General features: G+C 42.8%; 1 protein-coding gene across 5 annotated transcripts in view; it reads left to right on the top strand.

The window, feature by feature from the left end:
• Positions 1–22: 22 nt before the first annotated feature.
• ATP6V1A (ATPase H+ transporting V1 subunit A) overlaps positions 23–18,784 on the top strand; it is a 33,629-nt gene continuing 14,867 nt past the window's right edge. Inside the window, exons 1-6 of one of the 5 annotated variants that reach the window (XM_030020844.1) lie at positions 23–195; positions 13,270–13,364; positions 15,078–15,206; positions 16,754–16,968; positions 17,702–17,839; positions 18,352–18,503. In XM_030020844.1, coding sequence (XP_029876704.1) covers positions 13,283–13,364; positions 15,078–15,206; positions 16,754–16,968; positions 17,702–17,839; positions 18,352–18,503 — 716 coding nt within the window. In that variant the 5' untranslated portion in view covers positions 23–195; positions 13,270–13,282. Of the gene's footprint in view, positions 196–1,088; positions 1,110–9,651; positions 9,808–13,269; positions 13,365–15,077; positions 15,207–16,753; positions 16,969–17,210; positions 17,382–17,701; positions 17,840–18,351; positions 18,504–18,784 lie in introns of those variants that run through there. The other 4 variants (XM_030020846.2, XM_041124753.1, XM_030020845.2 and 1 more) reach the window with 4 other exon arrangements.

Here is an 18,784-nt window from a genome sequence, read left to right as displayed (position 1 = left end):
CCTAAAGGTGCGTGGGGGTGGGGGGGGGGTAAAGCTCCGCCCGGAACTTAAGCGCGGAAAGACGCCGGCTTCGCCGCTGCGGGCCGTTTTCCGGGTGGGAGCCTGTAGCGGCGCATGCGCGCGAGGGGGGCCGGTATCAGCTGATCCGGGTGCCGCCGGAGGAGGGAGTAGGGACTCGGGGTGCGCCGGCCGCAGGTGAGGCGTTTCGTCCCGTCCCCTCTCCTCTCCTCTCCCCCAGCCCTGCTCCGCTCCTTCCCCTCTCCTCCCGAGGCGCAGCTCCCGGGAGCTGCCTTTCCTTCTACACCTGGTGGGTCGCAATCGTGTCCGTGTGTACCCCCCCCCCCCCCCCCCGCCCCGGGCCGTTACCCTCCCGCCAGAGGCGGCGGTGTCCTCGCGGAGCCGCTCTCTGAGGGAGCGCGCGCAGCCCCCAACGGCCGTTCCCGCCTCATGGAGTCCCCCCGTTTTTTGCGGGGGAGATACCGGAGCCGGGTGTCGGGCCCAACCTGCCGCCTCTTCGGTTCCGACCGAAGCGAGTAAAGCGCAGCGCTGCGGGCGTTGTCCGTAGGGAGCCGTTTCCTCACGGGAGAGCCCGCTGGTGGCGGCCCTGCTTTTCCCGGTCCCCTTTCCCAGAGGGAAAAGGTCTGGAAAGCAAAGCAGCCCCCACCCCGAGTAGGGTTTTCCCGACTAAGAAACGTGCTGAAAGATGCCCAGTAAGGCATCCCGGGGCGGGGGGTTGTACGCCAGAATCCCTTATCAAGAGAAGCGGTGACAGTGGCCGGGTTTCTCTGCCGGGTCACCCCACCATCTTGGGTGGGTGGAACTGAACCTTTCTGTGCTTTCACTGTAGCCCTGCAGTGAGCAAGCAGCAAGTCTGTGGAACAGGAATGCTGCTACTGGCTTCTGACTGCACCTCTTCCTTACTAAAAGGGCTCACCGGTTGTTTTGCAGCTGAAAATACTGATGGCATATCAAATGTGTTTCCTATTCCTGTAGCCAGTGACAAAATCCTGATTTAGATGAGGCGTTCTAACGTCGCACTTAGAATTCACTTAAAGGCAAGAAAGAAATTTTACGTGACTGGGCTCCGGACGATATTGTACGCGTTACAGGTAGCTGTGACATCGGCGTATATGACATGTATGTGTCAAGATCTATCCATTCAACGCAGTTGCCTAAAGTAATTTCTTCCTAAGATTTTACTAGCTTCCCTCAGAGAATTTGTACTCCAGCCAGGAATAAAAGCATTTTGGTGATAGTTTTATTCATTGTAATGCAATACTTCAGCAGAGTACACTGGCTACTTGATCTAGTATGGTATTTCAAATGCTAATACCACTTGATGAAGTGGAGAGGGGGTGGAAAAGGAGGAAAACCTGCTGACAGCCTGCTAAAGGGGGTTTATTAGCCCACCCGTAGCATTTCTGTGAGAACTTGCTGAGTGTAGGTTGGCATTTGCAAGTGGAAGTTTGAATAACAGAGGCAGATCCTCAATATATTGTAAGTTGCTGCATTTGTGCTGACTTTGGCACTCTGCAGGTCTGCAGCAGCTGAACGTTTGGCTTCTCTATATAGTACTTTCAAGGGCCTTTTCAATGAGCAGCAAGCATAAATATTCAGTAGTATCTACGTTTTATTATTTTCTGCTTAAGAATGTGTGAAGTGAGATCAGTGTCTATGGGTCCTTGAATTACCAAAAATATTGCAGATTATTTTTGCTGTGCTTGTCAGTTTTTTATGTCAAGTCTCCTTGAAAGCAGTTTTACTCTCTTATCTGGGGAAAAAACTGGTATTAATTCTATAACCAGGGGACAAAGCATGGCATTCAAAAATGATAAACCACCATGGGCATCAACTTGAGAGGATGGGGAAGGAGAAATTAAGACAATGCTGGAAAATTATTGCTGGCATCAGCTGACTGTTCAAATGGAGGTCGAAGTCTTGTGTTGCAATAGTAACACAAGATCTCTGTTTCCTGTAAATGCAGCCTTTCTATTTTCCAAATTAAGAACTATTTTCTACAGATAGTGCTAATATTAAAGTTCAACCATGAATGATTAGCATTACTTAATTTCTATACAATGTGGCTTAAACTTAGCTTTTATCTGGATCTAAGTATATATTAGCTGTTGTATACCTCATTAATCCTGACTTACAAAGTCTGCAGGCTTCAGTGTGCTTCTGTTTTCTAAGTTTTCCCCCCCGAGTATGACTTCGTCCGTTTGTCTTCTAGACACACATGGGTGCTGGTATTACACATTGTCATCCGAAGCCACTACAGACCAGCAGATTACTAGGTGACTCCCCTGGAGATATGTTTAGAGGCACTACACTTCACCTCTTGTGTTTTGATACCATAATACTGTCTTTCTGAGTTCCTGAGCCCTGAAAATTCCTACCGACGTTTTTCACTTATGCTTTTAAGTTGCTTGTTTCTGAGCTAAGGCTGTGTTCCTAATTACTGCTTTAAAAAGAGTAAAAGGATTACAGAAAAACCTAGTTGATGTCTTTGGTTACTTTGGTGTTGACCATAAAATGTTGCATGCTATTGCTGGCCAAGTAATAGTCCCTCTTTTTCTTTCTCTCTCCAGTTTAAAAAAAAAAAACAAACAAACAACCCCCCCACAAAACAAACAAAAAAAACTACACACAACAACCCAATGCTACATTGCCTAGAGCTGAAACAGATTTTATTTCCTCCATACTTGTATCATTGGTTACAAAGAAAAGTGGGGGATTTTAGACTTGGAAATATTGAGGTATTGTTGAACAATGGTATCCACATGATTTTTTTAGACGGGAACTGTACCAAGGAAAACAGACGATGTAGTCAACTGGAATATCATGCTCGTTCGGTCTTACTCACCATCTTAAAACGTGACTTCTTTAGCCTTCTAGCTGGGCAGAGAGAAATGGGGGCCTGCTCCAGCAGAGGAAGTGGAATGAATCTAAACTTTTCAACCTTTTGTTCCTGTACAGATTAAGCCAGTAATCACCTAAAGGTCCAACATGCAAAGCTGGCTTAGACTGGATCTTCTGGTTGTCGTTGTTGTACCTTCTTTCATGTTCTGAAAAGGTCTTTTTGTTCTTTTTGTGTTTGTTCCCTCCTCCCCTTTGAAAGTGGGCGGCGAAGCTTATATTAAATTCTTGGGTTTGGTCATATCTCGTGGCAGTAAGTTCTACAATCTCATAAATATTTTTGGTTTGCTTACTTTTTTCATCTATGCATTTATTTCTCCTGTTTTTTGTCAAATTCTCAAGTTAAATGCCCCCACTTTTTAGAAGGATTGCTGCTAGCTTTTTAGACTTGCATATATTATACAGCTGCTGTAACAAATTTTGCCTTATAAGGTCTGTCTTTACTGAAATGTTACGCTTACTCTGAAAACCAGTACGATGTATATGTATAAATCCTGAAAGTCCTAGTCTAACAGACTTTATGTCTATCACTTAACCAAATGGCAGATGAAGATCAGTTTTAGCTGCTGAACTTATTTTCTTGGTTCATCAGCTTGATTACTCCTCTGAGCTTGTGTAACAGTAAATTTCAGTGTCACTGCTCACTCTCGTCAGAAATAGTTTGTCTGACAGTGATCTAATACGTGCATGGTGCCTGTTGACAGTTCTTTAATTTTGTCATAGTTTACAGCATTTGGGAGAGTCCGTTGTGGGTGTCTTAAAATGTTCAAATCAGAAGTAATCAGAGAGTACTAAAACTAGTATGGGAAGCTGCCATCATGGCCACGTTTTTATAGCGCTGGGCTTTCTGCATTAGCTGTCTGACATCTGTTTAATCCTGAGAAGAACAATTTTGAAGACCATTGCTACCCCAGTTAAGCGAGACTCATACTGCTGAACAGTTAAATGAACTAAAACGTCTGCCGAAAATAGACCCATTGCAGATGCAAACGCTTAAGAGAGAAGCGGTGTTCCTAGAGGGTATCTCTGTAATGAGGAAGTCTTCTCTTTGTCCTCCTTAATCTGTTGAAGAGCGCTCATATTGTAAGGATTCTCATGTCCAAGTTAAAATGTTGGTGTGCTGGTAAGTTTCAGCTGACCAGTCTGTCCAACTAACTCTTTCTGCCAGATGGCAGAAAAGGCACTAGAACAGGTTGCCCGGAGAGGTTGTGGATGCCCCATCCCTGGAAGCGTTCAAGGCCAGGATGGACGGGGCTTTGAGCAGCCTGGTCTAGTGGAAGGTGTCCCTGCCCATGGCAGGGGAGTTGGAACTAGATGATCTTTAAGGTCCCTTCCAACCCAAACCATTCTATGATTCTATGGCACCCCAAGAAAAATGCCGAAATTTGCAGAGTGAAGATGCAGTGTTCTCTATGCTCTGTCCCATCTTTAGGATGCTATAAGCTATGCTCCCTTACTGGAGTGGTTTACTGTTGTTTAAGACTATGTAAAAGATGGGTGGTCTGAATGTCTAAGCTGCTGGTCTGTGTTCTGTGCCCTAAGCATGGAGAGCAGTCCTGTTGTCATTGGGATGGTCGGGTGTGATGAGGGATAGAAAGGTTATGGGAAAAGGTATTAGCTTTATAGAGAGAATGTGGTGCCTTTATTAGAATAGTTTATTATGGCTGGGCAAAAGCTTTCAGGTATGCAAGTTTCCTTTAGCAGCCTGAAGAATGACTTGTGTATGCTAGGAAAGAAACTGCATCTTCCAAGAAGTTCAGTTAGTGGGACAAACCTTTGGTCCTTCTCATTCGTACACTGTATCATTATTTTGTTTCTCACTATGAAAGTAATACCTTAAAAAGCAGCTCTTCAGAAAAAAACTGAAATGGTATTTCTGGCTAAATGCAGGTAACATTGGTAAGGACTTCTAAAAAGGCAATTCTATTATGTGAATTTCTTCTAGATCCTTGAAATCTTGAGGGTTTTGTTATCATGAGATAAATTTGCATCACCTGGTAGATATTCAGACAACCATGACAATATGTAGTTTAAACAATGTTAAAATTTAATATGTTGGAGGGGCTCTGGCTATTCTAAAGAAGCTGTAAATATTTCAGGTAATTGAACATAAAATCTCCAAGTGTGGCTTAACTTGCTTTAAAACGTAAAGATGAAGTTTTCCATTATAGGAAAAGTCAACCTGAACTTAATTTCCTTTTACTGGAATCCAATGCCAATATGTGTGTTGTGATTCCAACCAGGTGTTTCATTATACCAAAGTGCTGTAAAAGAGTACTTCTATCTGCTAGGGGCATTAGATCTTTCTCAAAGACTTTCATGCAGACTTACCCCTGGTTCAGCTCTTCAAATCAGCCGTCAAATACCTCACATAATAAACCGAAGATTCCATAATATCCCAACTTTCAAAAGTTGCTCTGAAAAGTTAAGTGTAATGATGAAATGCTTATTCCAAACTTGTGCTCAGTATTTTAGCTATTACCTTTAGGGACAAGGGATTAGGCAGTGGTGAGGCTAGTAGAGGAGCTGATGTATTTTAATGAGCCCAAATTACTAATACGTTTCTGCATGTGAAACTGAGCTTGGCTTACAAATCTAGCAATAGTTGTTTTATGAAATTGCACACCTTTTGTCTGTTGAGGTAAGAGTCTTCAACTATTCAGAAGTGACTCTACTGAACTGTAGTAAAGTTTGCTGCTATAATTGCTTACAGCTTTGCGTTCGTCTCATTTTGATGTTTGTCATCTTGAAGGTTAGAGCAACAAGAAGTATTTCAAGTAAGGATGCCAAATACACCTGAAAGTAGAGTGACTTTTATGTAATAAAAGCAAGGGTGGATTTTAGCTTTGCGGTACTGTTGGTGAGGTTAATGAAAATGTTGCTCATCCAGAGGAAATGACTGAGCATTGTATGAAGCAGATGGCTGCAGAACTTTTCAGCCCTAGCAGCTAGACGACAGGATCAGGATAAGAAAGGAAGGCCACTGTGGGACACAGAAATGAATATTGTGTTAATATACTGTGTTATGGCTTGGATCTCAGTTGCGTTAGATCATTCTTTTGTGTGAAAGTCTATCAAGCCAAAGAAGGGGCAGGATGTGTAGCTGGCTGAAAGGATTGTCAGATTTTTCGCAGCAGGAAACTTGTGAAGCAGTGTAGCAAGTAAGAAATAAGGGGAGACTCATCCATTTCCACCTCTAGAGCTCCTCTGGAGAAGCCTTCTGGGCCGAGAGGAAAGAATTGGTGTAAAAAACCCTATTATGGAAAAGTCTGTAGCATGTACCAGTCAGCTGATGAAGATTTTTTTTCACATGAACAATGTGGTTTCCTCTAGTGACAGGAGTATTTTAATTGATAAAACCAGGATCTTTATCAATTCTAGATACAGTGTGACAACTGCATTTGAAGTCAAAAGGCTGGTTATCTACTGAGCTGATCAAATATTCAGTGGGTCAAAGCAGTTATGCAATGAATGCCTTGCCAGCCTTTCTACCTAGTTTTAGCACTGCTGCTAACTTCTCAGTCATGGTCAGACACAACTTTTTTCTGGTCCTGTTCTGGGCTAACTGAAGGAATCTCCCAAGCTTCTGAATAAAAGCTTGGGTGCTTGAATAATATTTTGTGGCGGTGGTACTTCTTGCATGAACAGACTTCACACCCCATCTTTGTGGTAGGGGAGAGTCTCTTATGCTGTATATATGTATTAAATATAAATATGTTTAGCTTGTGTGCAAGGCATGATGTGTGCTTGAAGTATCAGGCTTGTATGTATTGGCATACCCATAGGTAAGTCCCCCATCTGTTTTGAGGAAGAAGGCAGTAGGAGCTTGTGATGGGCTTCATGAATTGCCATGTTGCACAGTCTCACTTTGTAGCCGTTGTATGCTGCGCTAACAGGGGCAGCATAATTCTATTTCCTATCTTTTCTCTTGAATACACCTGGATTTACCTGTACATGTGCTGAGTAGCAAGCCTCACGTGAGAGGAAGGGGCTTTATAGTACCCGAGAGACAAGTTGTGTGAAGGATACACTGTCTTGGATGGTTGCAGATGGATCCACAGGATGTAGCTGAGCATCGCTTAAGCAGATTCCAGGCCTATCGAGAGCAGAGGTGGCCTCAAAGTGCCCTGTGGCAACTGGAATTGAATGAATAATTAAACGGAAGAATGTCCCTGTTTCTCAAAACAATGATACTTCTAGCTCAGAGCTTATGGCAAGAAAGTTGGTACAGTTAGCTGCTTGATGTCTCTGTGAGGAGAAGACTTAAGCCATATCATTGTAATGAGCACAGGAGGCGGTTCCTGCTTGGTTTCCTCAGTGTGCAGATGATACAAAGTTGGAAGGTGTTTGATATAACAGAGGGCTGTGCTGCTGTGCAAGAGGGATCTCAACAGACTGGAAAAATAGGCTGACAGGAATCTCATGAAGCTCAACAAAGGGAAATGCCAAGTCCTGCACCTGGGGAGGAATAACCATGTGCCCTGCTGCAGGCTGGGGACTGACTGACTGTAAAGTGGCTTTGCTGAAAAGGACTAGAGGTCCTGGTGGACACCAAGTTGAACATGAGCTGGCAACGTGTCCTTGTGGTAAAGGCAGCCAGCACTATCCTGGCCTGCATTAGGAAGAATGCTGCCAGCAGGTTCGGGGAGGTGGTTTTTCCCCTCAGTTAAGCTCTGGGGAAACCACATCTGGAGTGCCATGTCTGGTTGTGGGTTCTCCAGTAGAAGGAAGACATGACTTAGTGGAGTGGATCCAGAAAAGGGCTACAAAGACTGTTAAGGGTTTGGAGATACGAGGAGAGGATGAGAGAGCTGGGATTATGTAGCCTCAGGAAGAGAAGGCTCCGAGAATCTTATGGTAAAGTATATAAATACCTAACGAGAGGGAGCAAAAAGGATGGAGCCAGACTCTTCTCAGTGGTATCTGCCGAAGTAACAAGAAACAACGGGCACAAACTGAAATACAGGGAATTCCCTGTAAACATAAGAAAACACTTTTTACTGTAAGGGTGTCTGAACACTGGCACAGGTTGCCCAGAGAGCTGGGGAGTCTTCATCCTTGGAGGTAGTCAAAACCCAGCTGGACATGGTCCTGAGCAGCCTGCTCTAGCTTGCTTTGAGCAGGGCATTGGAACTCAGCGATCTCCAGAGGTGCCTTCCAACCTCAGCGGTTCTGTTTGCTGAGTGGGAAATCTGCCCTGCTGTGTTATAGTAAAATTATAACTCTGCATAGTATGAAGGAGCGGATTTCCTGAGAATACTATTTGGCTTCCCTTCCAAGTGACCTGTGTTAGAGTTCTGGGCGTGCTGTTTCTTCTGGGACAATATCCTGAATTCCGGATGCAGAAATGCTGCTGAACTTCTGCATTTGTCTAGTAACTTAGGCACTGTATTTTTTTTTAATACTTCCTCTTAAAAATATTGTCTGTTGGTCAGTTTACACTTCCCCTTCCAAGTTACAGGAAATCTATGGCAGTGATTATCCGTTATTTACGAGGGCCTTGCAACTCATCCTCATACAACTGGACGCTCGGATTTATGCACTGTACCAAGGTCTGCTCAGGTGAACGTAGTAAATGTTGGCAGTCTTGATTCTAAAGCATGACTTAAATGTGACACTAAGCTGATTGCTCACTGTGGGTTGTGATCTTTACTATCCTGTAGCCTCTAGGTTTTTACTAAGAAGAGGAGGAGGGATTTTCTTTGGAAAACTTTGGCTACATTTTAGTGTGTATGCCTGATAAGCTTTCCTGGGTATCAAATGTAAGGGCTTATATTCTGACTCCATTTTTCTACCCTAGGAAGTCAAAACACGTGAGTCTGTTTCAGATATAGTAAAATCTATGACCTTAGTTCAAAGCTACTCCAGCAGAATGAATCCTAGCACTGGTGACTTACTCACGTAATGCTGCTGCTTCTGAATTGCTGGTCTTGTGCTATTTACTACAATTTTGGTTAGCATATTTAAGCTTTTGTGCCAATTTGATGTGTTGCTAATCCTAGAACTTGCAAAGATAGTCTTGAAAAGTTGTGAAGGCTGCAGGGAACTCTTCAACTCGTGCAGCTTTTTGGGGGAGAGACTGCATAGCTGCTTGTCTTCTATACAACATACAGGACAACGTCAGTGCCTGTCGATCTTCCAACAACAGATCCTAGCAGCTGTCATTCAAGGTGGCACATCGGTCTGCTTCGCTAAGGTGTTGGATGTTGTGCAGTTGCATCAATGCCTCTGCTAAGTAGGGGAAGGGGTTCTTGTTTCAGCAGAAGCCCCGCAAGACTCTCTAGTGTGACAAGAATCAATACCTGTTCTACATACTCAAGCAATTAGTATGACGGTGTCTTCAGTGCCTCCCTGTGCAGTCTGTTGTTAAATGGTTGTTCTGTTAAGCTCTTCCAGAACTGAGCACGCACTGACATGGATAGATTATACTGGAGGACTGGTAGGTAAACGGATTCCAGCAGAAAGCATGCATCTCCCTTCCAAGGATTTTTATGTGGTAGTACGTACCACTTGGGACATTGGGATTATTGGTTTCGTAGGAGGCCCTTAATGCGAACCCTGAATGCTGCTTTTAATTTCTTCTGCTCGGTCCTGTGTGGTAAGGAGGCCACAGATGGGAGTTCAGCTGGGCTCTAGGTAGCTTGATTTGCTATTGCGGCATTCCTCGGTGCTAGTGGGAGAGAGACAGACTGATGACTCATCAAGTCAGGTGGTTATGCCTCTGCTGTGTGTCAGAAATTTCTTTCCCCTCTGCAGCAGGCTTTCTCATCCCTCTGTGTAGGGGCACTAGAAGGACAATTATTTAGTAAGTGGTGGTGCTTAACTGCTGAATTCTGGCTTTGCTTCACTGGGCCTGTGGATTTTTGTTACTCCCTGTTTCTGCAAAATAAGGTAAGAATCTGTGTTTATATGATAAAATAGTCATGAATTTTCTTCCTTGCTGCAAGAAGGCTCCTTCTAAAAATCTCACTGGACTCTTAATTTTGAAGATACCTTTGTGGGTCTGATCAAATGTTTGAAGGAAAACCAAGGTACTGTAATAGAAAACAGGTTTCTCCAGCATTGAGAGCAGGACAGTTACATTTTTGGGGTTACTGTGTAGCCAAATTGCTGTGCTGGGGAGAAACCAAGATAGAAAACTGAGGTCATTGGCGCTTTAGTGTTTAGTTATGACTATAAAATTACTTTAATAAATCACCTTTCAGTCAGAGATGGTTCTGCAGCAAGTAATATTTTGATTTCTGGCACTGTTAGGCAGAATATGACCATGTTAGAGCTTAAAAGCATGTTTAAAATCAATTGGTGAACTGTTTAAAGACGAGGAGGATTCCTGCATGTAAGTTGTAAAGGATACAAGATGCATCTTCGCTCATAAGGGAATTAAAATTAAGCTAATATCCTGTGTAGGTGTGCTAGTGGACTTTTGTAGGAATGGATTGCATATAGTGCCTAATATCCTGTGTTGGCAAGAGGCCTCTGGAAGGCTATCGGAGCTCAGTAGGTTTCTAAAATGGCTAGCTACCATGGCTTCTGGGGTAAGTACATGCTGCCTGTACACACAAGATGTTATGTTTAGCAAATCCTGACGTGCTTTAGGGAATTTCATTTTATCTAACAATAAAAACATGTAACAGTGTAGGTAGGTAAGGCAACATTTCTGTCCTCAAGGACTTTTCCATATAAAAGGAAAATCTGTAGGGCCAATACACAAGCACGAGAAAACTATGCAGAGATAAATAACAGCTTTTTTTTTCTAAATTTGTATTCCATGTGAAAAGACGTGTAGCCCCTTAAAAAAGAGGTCAGCTTGGCTGGGTGAGCACTGGCTTTTTAGACTGTATGTACTCTGGAGGTATATAGGAGATGGATGAAAAAAAGGTGAGGGAGAATTCACCATGTTTTTTTACACTTGGAATAGTTAATAGGTATGTGTTTAAAAGCAGGTGGTGCAGATGCTAAAGATCAGGACAAAGACAGGGTTTATTGGTGTGTTCCTAGGTGGTCTAGCAGAGGAATCCCCTTCTCTTTTAGTTGGCTTGCCCAGTAATTTGGGAAGGTGGCTGTAGGAAGAGAGAGGGAGCAGAGCAGCCACAGGAACAGGGGAGGCAGGTGCTGGGTGTCAGGATGTTGCCATTTTAACTGCAGAATGACTGTTCTGAGGTTCTTATTTGCCTCCCTAAAAGATAAACATTCACTTCAGGCGGCTGTCAGCTGACGTGCAGGTTTTGGATATGAAGAAAAGTGAATTTAAATTGCAACTGGCCAGTGTTCTTCCTGCTTTTCCTTGCCTTTGTAAATTGAGTCTTTCGTATGGGACCCTGTGCTATCTAATTGTCAAACAGCGCTACTAATTCAGTTATGAGAATTTGGTTTAACTCTCTATTGTGCTTCTACAGAAGATTTTGGTAGTAGACTCTAGAGATTGTTCTATATGGTATATTGAAGTAAATGTTCTGGGTGGATTTAGAAGACCGACTGCTTTTTTCAGTATGAACAGTAATTGTGCTTGGGTTTTGCAATGTTTTAATTGTTAAAACCAAAAAGGATGAGGTAGTTACATTAGTCTGATCAGAACCAGCTCTTAGCAGCTGCTCAGGAACTGCAGATTGCTTTGCGAGGACCTCCCCTCTGCCATTTGTCAGAGGAGACTTTTGAGAAATAAGCAGTGAAATTAAAATTGTCTTCTGGGCCTAAACAACACACAGCTTAAATGAAAAACTATCATTAAGGAGAGTAGAGGGATCTAACAGAGATCTGACTTAGCCTTTGAGCTCGAGAGCAGTTAGCAGTTCCATTCCAGGCTGGTGATGACTGAGTCATGAGCAACTGTTGGGGTGGCTGTTGTGAAATGAATCAATGGTAGCCATGTTACACAATCCACGCCAGCAAGACACGGAGCCCAGAAGAAGCTATTCCTTCAGGATGAATAGGAGTTTGGAATCGTTGGAGATCCTTTTTGTATAGAGCAGAGCCACCGATTTAAAACATTTAGATTGGTGAAGAGACTGAGGGGCAGAGGACTTGTAGTATAGTATTAAAAAGCTGGAAAACAGTCATAAGATTTTAAGAATAGCAGATGTCAGCTACCTACTGCTCCTGAAGAACAGGCAGCAGAGCATCCTTTACTGATGGTGGAAGTGATAGCAATGCAGTTGTCTTCCTCATTGTACACGGGGCAGATTTTCAAGCCTGAGTATGCTTCTGTATTTGCTGCCTTGCAGAGGATGCTGGGTTAGGTTAAGCTTCTCGCAAAGACTGTGAATGTCAACAGATGCCTCACACAGTTCACGTCACCAAACTACGGGCTTTTGCTGGATAGGCCCTGTTGATACGCAGAGAGCATTGTATGCTGGGGCTGCCATACTGCACGTTTCAGCAGTGCTGTATTGTAAATGTGTCAATACAGTAGAAATGGGTAGAGACTTGCCTTATGGTTCTCTAATGCTAATCAGTTTCCAAGGTAACGTAAAGTGTGATAAGGACTGACAAAGCAAAACCATTAAATACTCTTATCGGCACCTGAAGCAGGACAGCCCAACTATCGATTACAGGACAAACATGGATGGAGGTCTGTTTCTAAAACAGCTTCTCCTGTGCTGGTTTAGATTGTCCAAACAGTAGCTGGCAAGAGATGTCAGTCTGTTGTTTAACTGCTGCAAGTTGGGGTTTTTGGCCATTATTCAGCACAATTCTTCTGTAATGCTCCATGCGTTTCACTGAGAGCAAAGGCTGTGTAATACCTAGCTGTGAGGCATATAGAAAGGACTCGTGTGTTTGTGTGCTGGTGTTTGTGAAAATGTATGCTTCCTCCTCTGAACACTCTGATGCAGCAGCTTAAGACAGCAAAAATAGAATTTTCACAATTAGTATTTGTAGTATTGCTATTTAGAGACTGGTGGCAGTAAAGCAGCCCCAGAACATTCTCTTGCTCACTCAGAATCATGGAGAACTCCATATTTTGAAGGAGGGTAGATGAGATGTGGAAGACAGAAGAGATTCTCCATTGTTTAAATATCCTGTTATTGGGCTTGAAAACAGTCTAGCGGTGTTATGGCATTTTTGGAGTGTAACTGTTTCACTCGGTGTTTTGTGGAGCATATTAGGGAGTGATGTTCCACCCCTGTGTTTCTGCAATTGGGGATGTTAGTCCTTTTGTTTGTTTAAATGAGTTACTTTTTAACTTTTTATAGCTTTAAAATCAGTGTTGTTAAGGTGCTTCAGGCTATATGAGTTCAGAATTCTTCAGTTCAGAATTCTTTCTAACTGGAAACATGAGAGCAGAGGGGAGGAAGAGGAGGAACTTACTGCATATATGTATTCTTCAGGACTGACTCTTTTTTTCCCTCTGTACAGTTGAGCAGGCAAAATGGACTTCTCCAAGCTACTCAAAATCCGTGATGAGGACAGAGAGGCTTTTGTTGGCTATGTCCATGGAGTCTCGGGACCTGGTAGGTATTATTTTGTAAAGGAAATCATAGGTTCTGTTTCATCTAGTGTCTTGTTAATCTTGTTCATTTGGAAGTGAACTTGGAAGTGGAGAAGTATAGTAGAGCTCTGGGTGGGGCTTTTTCTCTTTCTTTTTTTGGGGGGGGGGGGGGGGCTTTGTAAGAAGGATCAGTGACTTATAGTCTGCTAAAATATCAAGAAATATACTAACAAGGTGTTACTACTAATTAATCTTGCTTAAAGATGTAATGAGCAGAAGCAGGCTGAATAATAATAATAAAAACAAAAGGCAGTAAGCTTTCTGGATGAGATAAAGCCACTTGGTCAGAAATCTGCAGGCCCAGTGTATTAAGCTTCTCTACAAGCGTGAGATGCATAGTCCGTTCTCACTGAAATGCAGTTTGACCCTGTGCTCTCCAGAATACTCAGTCCCCTGCCAGTGTCAAGCCATTCTGTGTTACTGCACCATGGGCTGGAGGAGCTCAGCAAGGAGCTGCAAGGGTCAGGGAAGGTGGCAGAGCATAGTGGTAGTGCAGCTGGGAAAAAGAGGACTCTCCCTCCTTCTTTATCAGCTTAAATAGTTTCTTTAGGCTCTGATGGTAACAGCTTTTGAATACATGCAGACTCTACTGGCTTTTCTGCTCCCTCCTGCGTTCTCTTCAAGAGGTGAAGGAAAGGACGGGAATGTGACAACAGAAAAATAGCATGTAATTTTGTTAATGCAGCTTATTTGATGAATAAGAAACTCCCTTGGCTCGTGTCTACCTGAATAAATACCTGTTCTTTAACTGCCAATTCCTTAACTGCAGAAGTGATACTTAAAAACAATTTTAAACTGATACAGCTTTCTTTCCTAAGAAGTGGAAAATGTATTTGTCTGTAAATACGTGAACCCTGTGTGCAAGATTAATATTATAATATAAAAGATATAATAAATTTTGTCCTCAAACAGCTAGGCCTCACGTATGACCTGCTGAAATCTAACTCAAAACAGTAGGAGGTTTCAGGCCCAAAATGTGCTGTAAAACAGTCTTCATCTCTTGAAAGTTAATTTAAGTGCCCTAAGGTGTACATCACTTTTCTACAAAATAAAACATCAAAATAATGTTTCCTTAAGAGCTTTGTAGGCATCAGCTGTTCTAGACACAAGGGTGTGTATTGCCTATAGCAGGCACCTTGGCTTGATCTGTACGTGGAAATAGTTTGTTATGTGAGCATCCAGATGCTACCAAGGTAAACAGAATTTTGAGTGACTGGAAAATGCTGGTGCCCAACCACAGGGAGCTTTTGCCATTTTCTTGTATGTTTAAATTTAGTCAGATGGGAATGTGGCCCAGCTAACTGAAAGGGAGAAGTGCCTATGTAACTTGTCTGTCAAAGTTCACTGTGTCTCTAAAACCCTAAACACTTGCCATCTGTCAAGACAGATAAGAGAAATTATGGCGTGAATTGTCTGTGAACTACTACATTCTGATAGTGTCCTCTTATTGAGCATAAAGGAACAGTGTGAAAAGTATAGGGAAACTTCTTCTTTTGGCTTTTAAACTAGAAATATCGGGATTTGTTGTAGCCAAGTTATCCCTTTTGTGAAATCAAGAATGCGCTTCTGATTTGGATGAATACCAGGCTTATGCTGCGCAGTTCTTACTAACTTCTGAGGAGTGAATTTCCTGAGCTACAGGAAAAATACTCACCTGTGTGCCTGTCTTTTACAGTGGTCACGGCGTGCAACATGGCGGGTGCTGCTATGTATGAGCTGGTACGAGTAGGCCACAGTGAACTGGTGGGGGAGATTATCCGACTGGAAGGTGATTTGGCAACTGTTCAGGTGTACGAAGAAACCTGTATCCTTTGCACTGATCCCTCTGGGCCTGCCAGACTGTGCAGTCCAAAGCACAGCGGTGATTAGGGTGAAGACGATGAACAAAGCTGACTGGGACCAGTGCTTGGTACTTCTGGTGCCAGCAGGACATCTGTTTTGCACGTCTTTTGTAAATTCTGATGGTTTTGAGGTAAATTGTACCTTGCTTGGTTGTGCATTGAGGAAACCTTTTTTTTATTTTAAGTGGAAGTCAAATAATGTGTACCTTAGAATTTAAGTTCATTTTAATTTGAACATTACAGCACTTTTTTTCAGGAAGCTATCTGACAAATGTCAATGATAAATGGCAAAACTATCAAGCAGTATTTGTTGCATTTTTTTCTTTGCTTTTGAAAACTATGCTTGTGTAACACTTAAATAGGAAATGTAAAGTGGGCAGCATGCCGCCTTCCGGGCAGAGTGTTTTGCCAGATGTAATAGATTACGTTTTTGCTTCTGCAGTGTGCTTACAGAATCTTGGTCCAGCTAGGATGCAGCATGTATTCTAAAATCTAGTTAACATAAAATGTATTTTCTGTTACACATATATGAGAGAATGTCAGAAAAGAAGTCATAAAACTTGAAGCCAGACCTTCTTTTTTTTTTCTCATATTCTTTTAAACTTAAGAGTTGGCTCTGCCTATCTGTAGAGGCTAGGAAGAAGCCTGTGCTGGCTCCCAAAGCTTTGTGCTGAGGAGCTAGATGGTAAACTGGTGACTAGCTCCTGTCTGTACCTAATAATTTATCATTTCAGGTGGCATCATCCTTGTGATATCTAGTGGCCTTCCATCAGTAAGTGGAACAAGTTTGAGTATAGTTTACTCTTAGGTTGCTGATGAGAGGGCTCTGTCATAGGGCTCTCTGAAGTCAACTTTTATTTACTCTCTTGAGTCATGCATAGGGTTTTGGAGGTTTCTTTTGTATTCTAGCAGTATTGTAGTATTCTTTTGCCAAACTGCTGGCCCTTTGCTGAGAAGTCCATTGTATATCTTTGGAGCTTAGATAGTGCAAAGACTGGGCAACCTGATATCAGAGAGGAGGGAAATAATGCTAGTCTTGGACAAACTCCCTTTAAAATTAGGCTGCTGTCAAAAAGGCTGTGCAAGGCTCAAGGTCAAAACAGTTGTGCTCTCTAACAAATTCTGAAGCAAAAAATTATATGTTTCATAACATTGTCGTAACCTGTTTTCCAGGTTTGAAGATTTAAGAAATGCCTGACATTTTGTCATCCTGCTGCCTGGCACTCCAGTAAACTCATCCATATAGTTGACTCAAACTAATGATCATAAAGCAGAATATTTACCCCTACTTCGCCTCTCTGGAGGATGAGCAACTTTGTGGCTGTAGTAATTTCAGCTGGAGTTTAGTATAAAGCCTACATGCTTCTCAAATGATGATGTGTAATATAGTAATAAAAATATTACCTTAAAGTCAGAAAGGTGGTTTAAGAGTATGATGTTGTGAATGTGATACCTTCTGCCCTGTCTCTTTCCCTTTCTCTGGATGAACTTTTCCTCAGCAAATCTTTAGCTGGTGTCTCTGTAGGAGATCCTGTACTCCGTACTGGCAAACCCCTGTCAGTGGAACTAGGGCCTGGCATTATGGGATCTATTTTTGATGGTATCCAGAGGCCTCTCTCGGACATCAGCGCTCTGACCAAAAGTATCTACATCCCTAGAGGTGTCAACGTGTCAGCTTTGAGCCGAGATGTCAAATGGGACTTCACACCTTCCAAAAATCTGCGGGTAGGTCCTGAAAAGCCTGTTTTCCCTTCTTGCTCCTCTACCCCCAGAGCTTAGGGCTGGAGCAGAATGCCAAGGCTGTGACTGCTGGGAGCTATGGTTAATGCAGTATTTAAGTTTGCGAACAGGGGTGCTAGGAGGCGGTAGCGATGTATGAGACTGGATGGGGATCACCAAAACTTACTCTCTGTGACTTACTGTGTGTTGCTGCTGCATATGAGAAACTTGCAAAGTTTTAATGTGTTTGCAAAACTGTAAAGAAGCTGGTGGAATTGCACTAAGCATTAGCAGGAGCAGGTGTCACCTGAGCAAAAAGAATGACTGCAGCATACATTTCGTGAATGGTGAAGATAGCCTTAGAGCTGGAAAATGTCACAGCTTTAGCCCTTGGCGGCATCTTTTTTCCAACCCTGCAGGTTAGCGTATGCTATCCTTTTTCTACTTAACACATTAAGCTGACAGGTATAAAAGAAACAAGGAAAGTTCCTTGCATCAGTCAGTAATTGCTACTGTCTGAGCCTTGAAAGGCGCCTGAACCCAGATAGTGTTGCTAGCAATGTGCTGTTAGTGTAATGAGTTATGTAAATGGGGTACTGTGCTGTAACAATGCATTTATAAAGGGAGTAATCACAGTGCTAGACTTAATAGCTACAGTTATTTTATACAGTTCTTTGTCAAGGTTCTTTTTTAAAACTGGAGTTCTCACTTATGACTAATAGACCTGTTCTGATTTTAGGTTGGCAGCCACATCACTGGTGGAGATATTTATGGTGTGGTGAATGAAAACTCCCTTATCAAACACAAAATCATGCTGCCCCCACGGAACAGGGGTACAGTTACATACATTGCTCCGCCAGGAAACTATGACACTTCAGTAAGTCTCCCAAACAGCAGTTGCTGGTATACTCATTCTGTGTCTCTTTCATAAGGTTGATGTACTCTTTCTGTTCTGCATGATGCCAGCTAGAAGGTGTTTCATGCGACAAGATGTCTGAGTTAACGATTGCTTCTGCTACCCTGCCCGCAGGGGTTACGTGATTATCTTGTGCAGTTACTTTCTATGTATATGGCTTCCCAATGGCACTTCAGTATGCCGTATTTGCTGACCTTTGTGGGGATCTACAATATCTTACGAATATGTAAAAATCAGTTGCTCTTCAAAAGCATACTTTTAGTTGCAGCTTCATCTTGCACATCTTTTCCCCAGTAGCATTGTAAATAAGGGAAAGAGCCATCCCTCGGGAGGGGATGATAGTGTGTTGAGATTCTGAGAAATCTGTGGTGGTATCAAAGACCTAGCTGTGCAGCGTAGTTGAGATGAGAATTTGTGTGCTGGTCCAGTGTGCAGCTGTTTGCTTACTTCAGATGTCTGGTGCTGTCTGTTAGGATGTTGTCTTAGAGCTGGAGTTTGAAGGTGTGAAGGAGAAGTTCACTATGGTCCAGGTCTGGCCTGTTCGTCAAGTCCGTCCTGTTACTGAGAAGTTACCAGCCAATCATCCTTTATTAACTGGCCAACGGGTCCTGGATGCCCTCTTCCCGTAAGTACTACCTTTTATTTTCTAGTATATAAGAAATCTCTCTTTTGCGGAGGGGCGGGGGGGGAAGCAGAGGAAGGAGGCCTTAAATTTTTTTTTTTTTTTAAGGGCAAACAGACCCCAAGCTTTCACTATGTATCACAGCATAATCTCAAAAAATACTTAGCTGAATTCCTCATATTTCTGTATTTGGCAGGAGAACTTACTAGTGGAAAGAGAAGTTTAACAAGATAGTTCTAGTGCATTAATCTAGAAGAGAACGGGCAAGCATAAACTTAACATAA

This window comes from Aquila chrysaetos, chromosome 7, assembly GCF_900496995.4.
Source record: "Aquila chrysaetos chrysaetos chromosome 7, bAquChr1.4, whole genome shotgun sequence".
NCBI lineage: Eukaryota > Metazoa > Chordata > Aves > Accipitriformes > Accipitridae > Aquila > Aquila chrysaetos.
The sequence above is the reverse complement of the archived record's forward strand: the minus strand, read 5'-3'. Positions and strand labels throughout refer to the sequence as shown.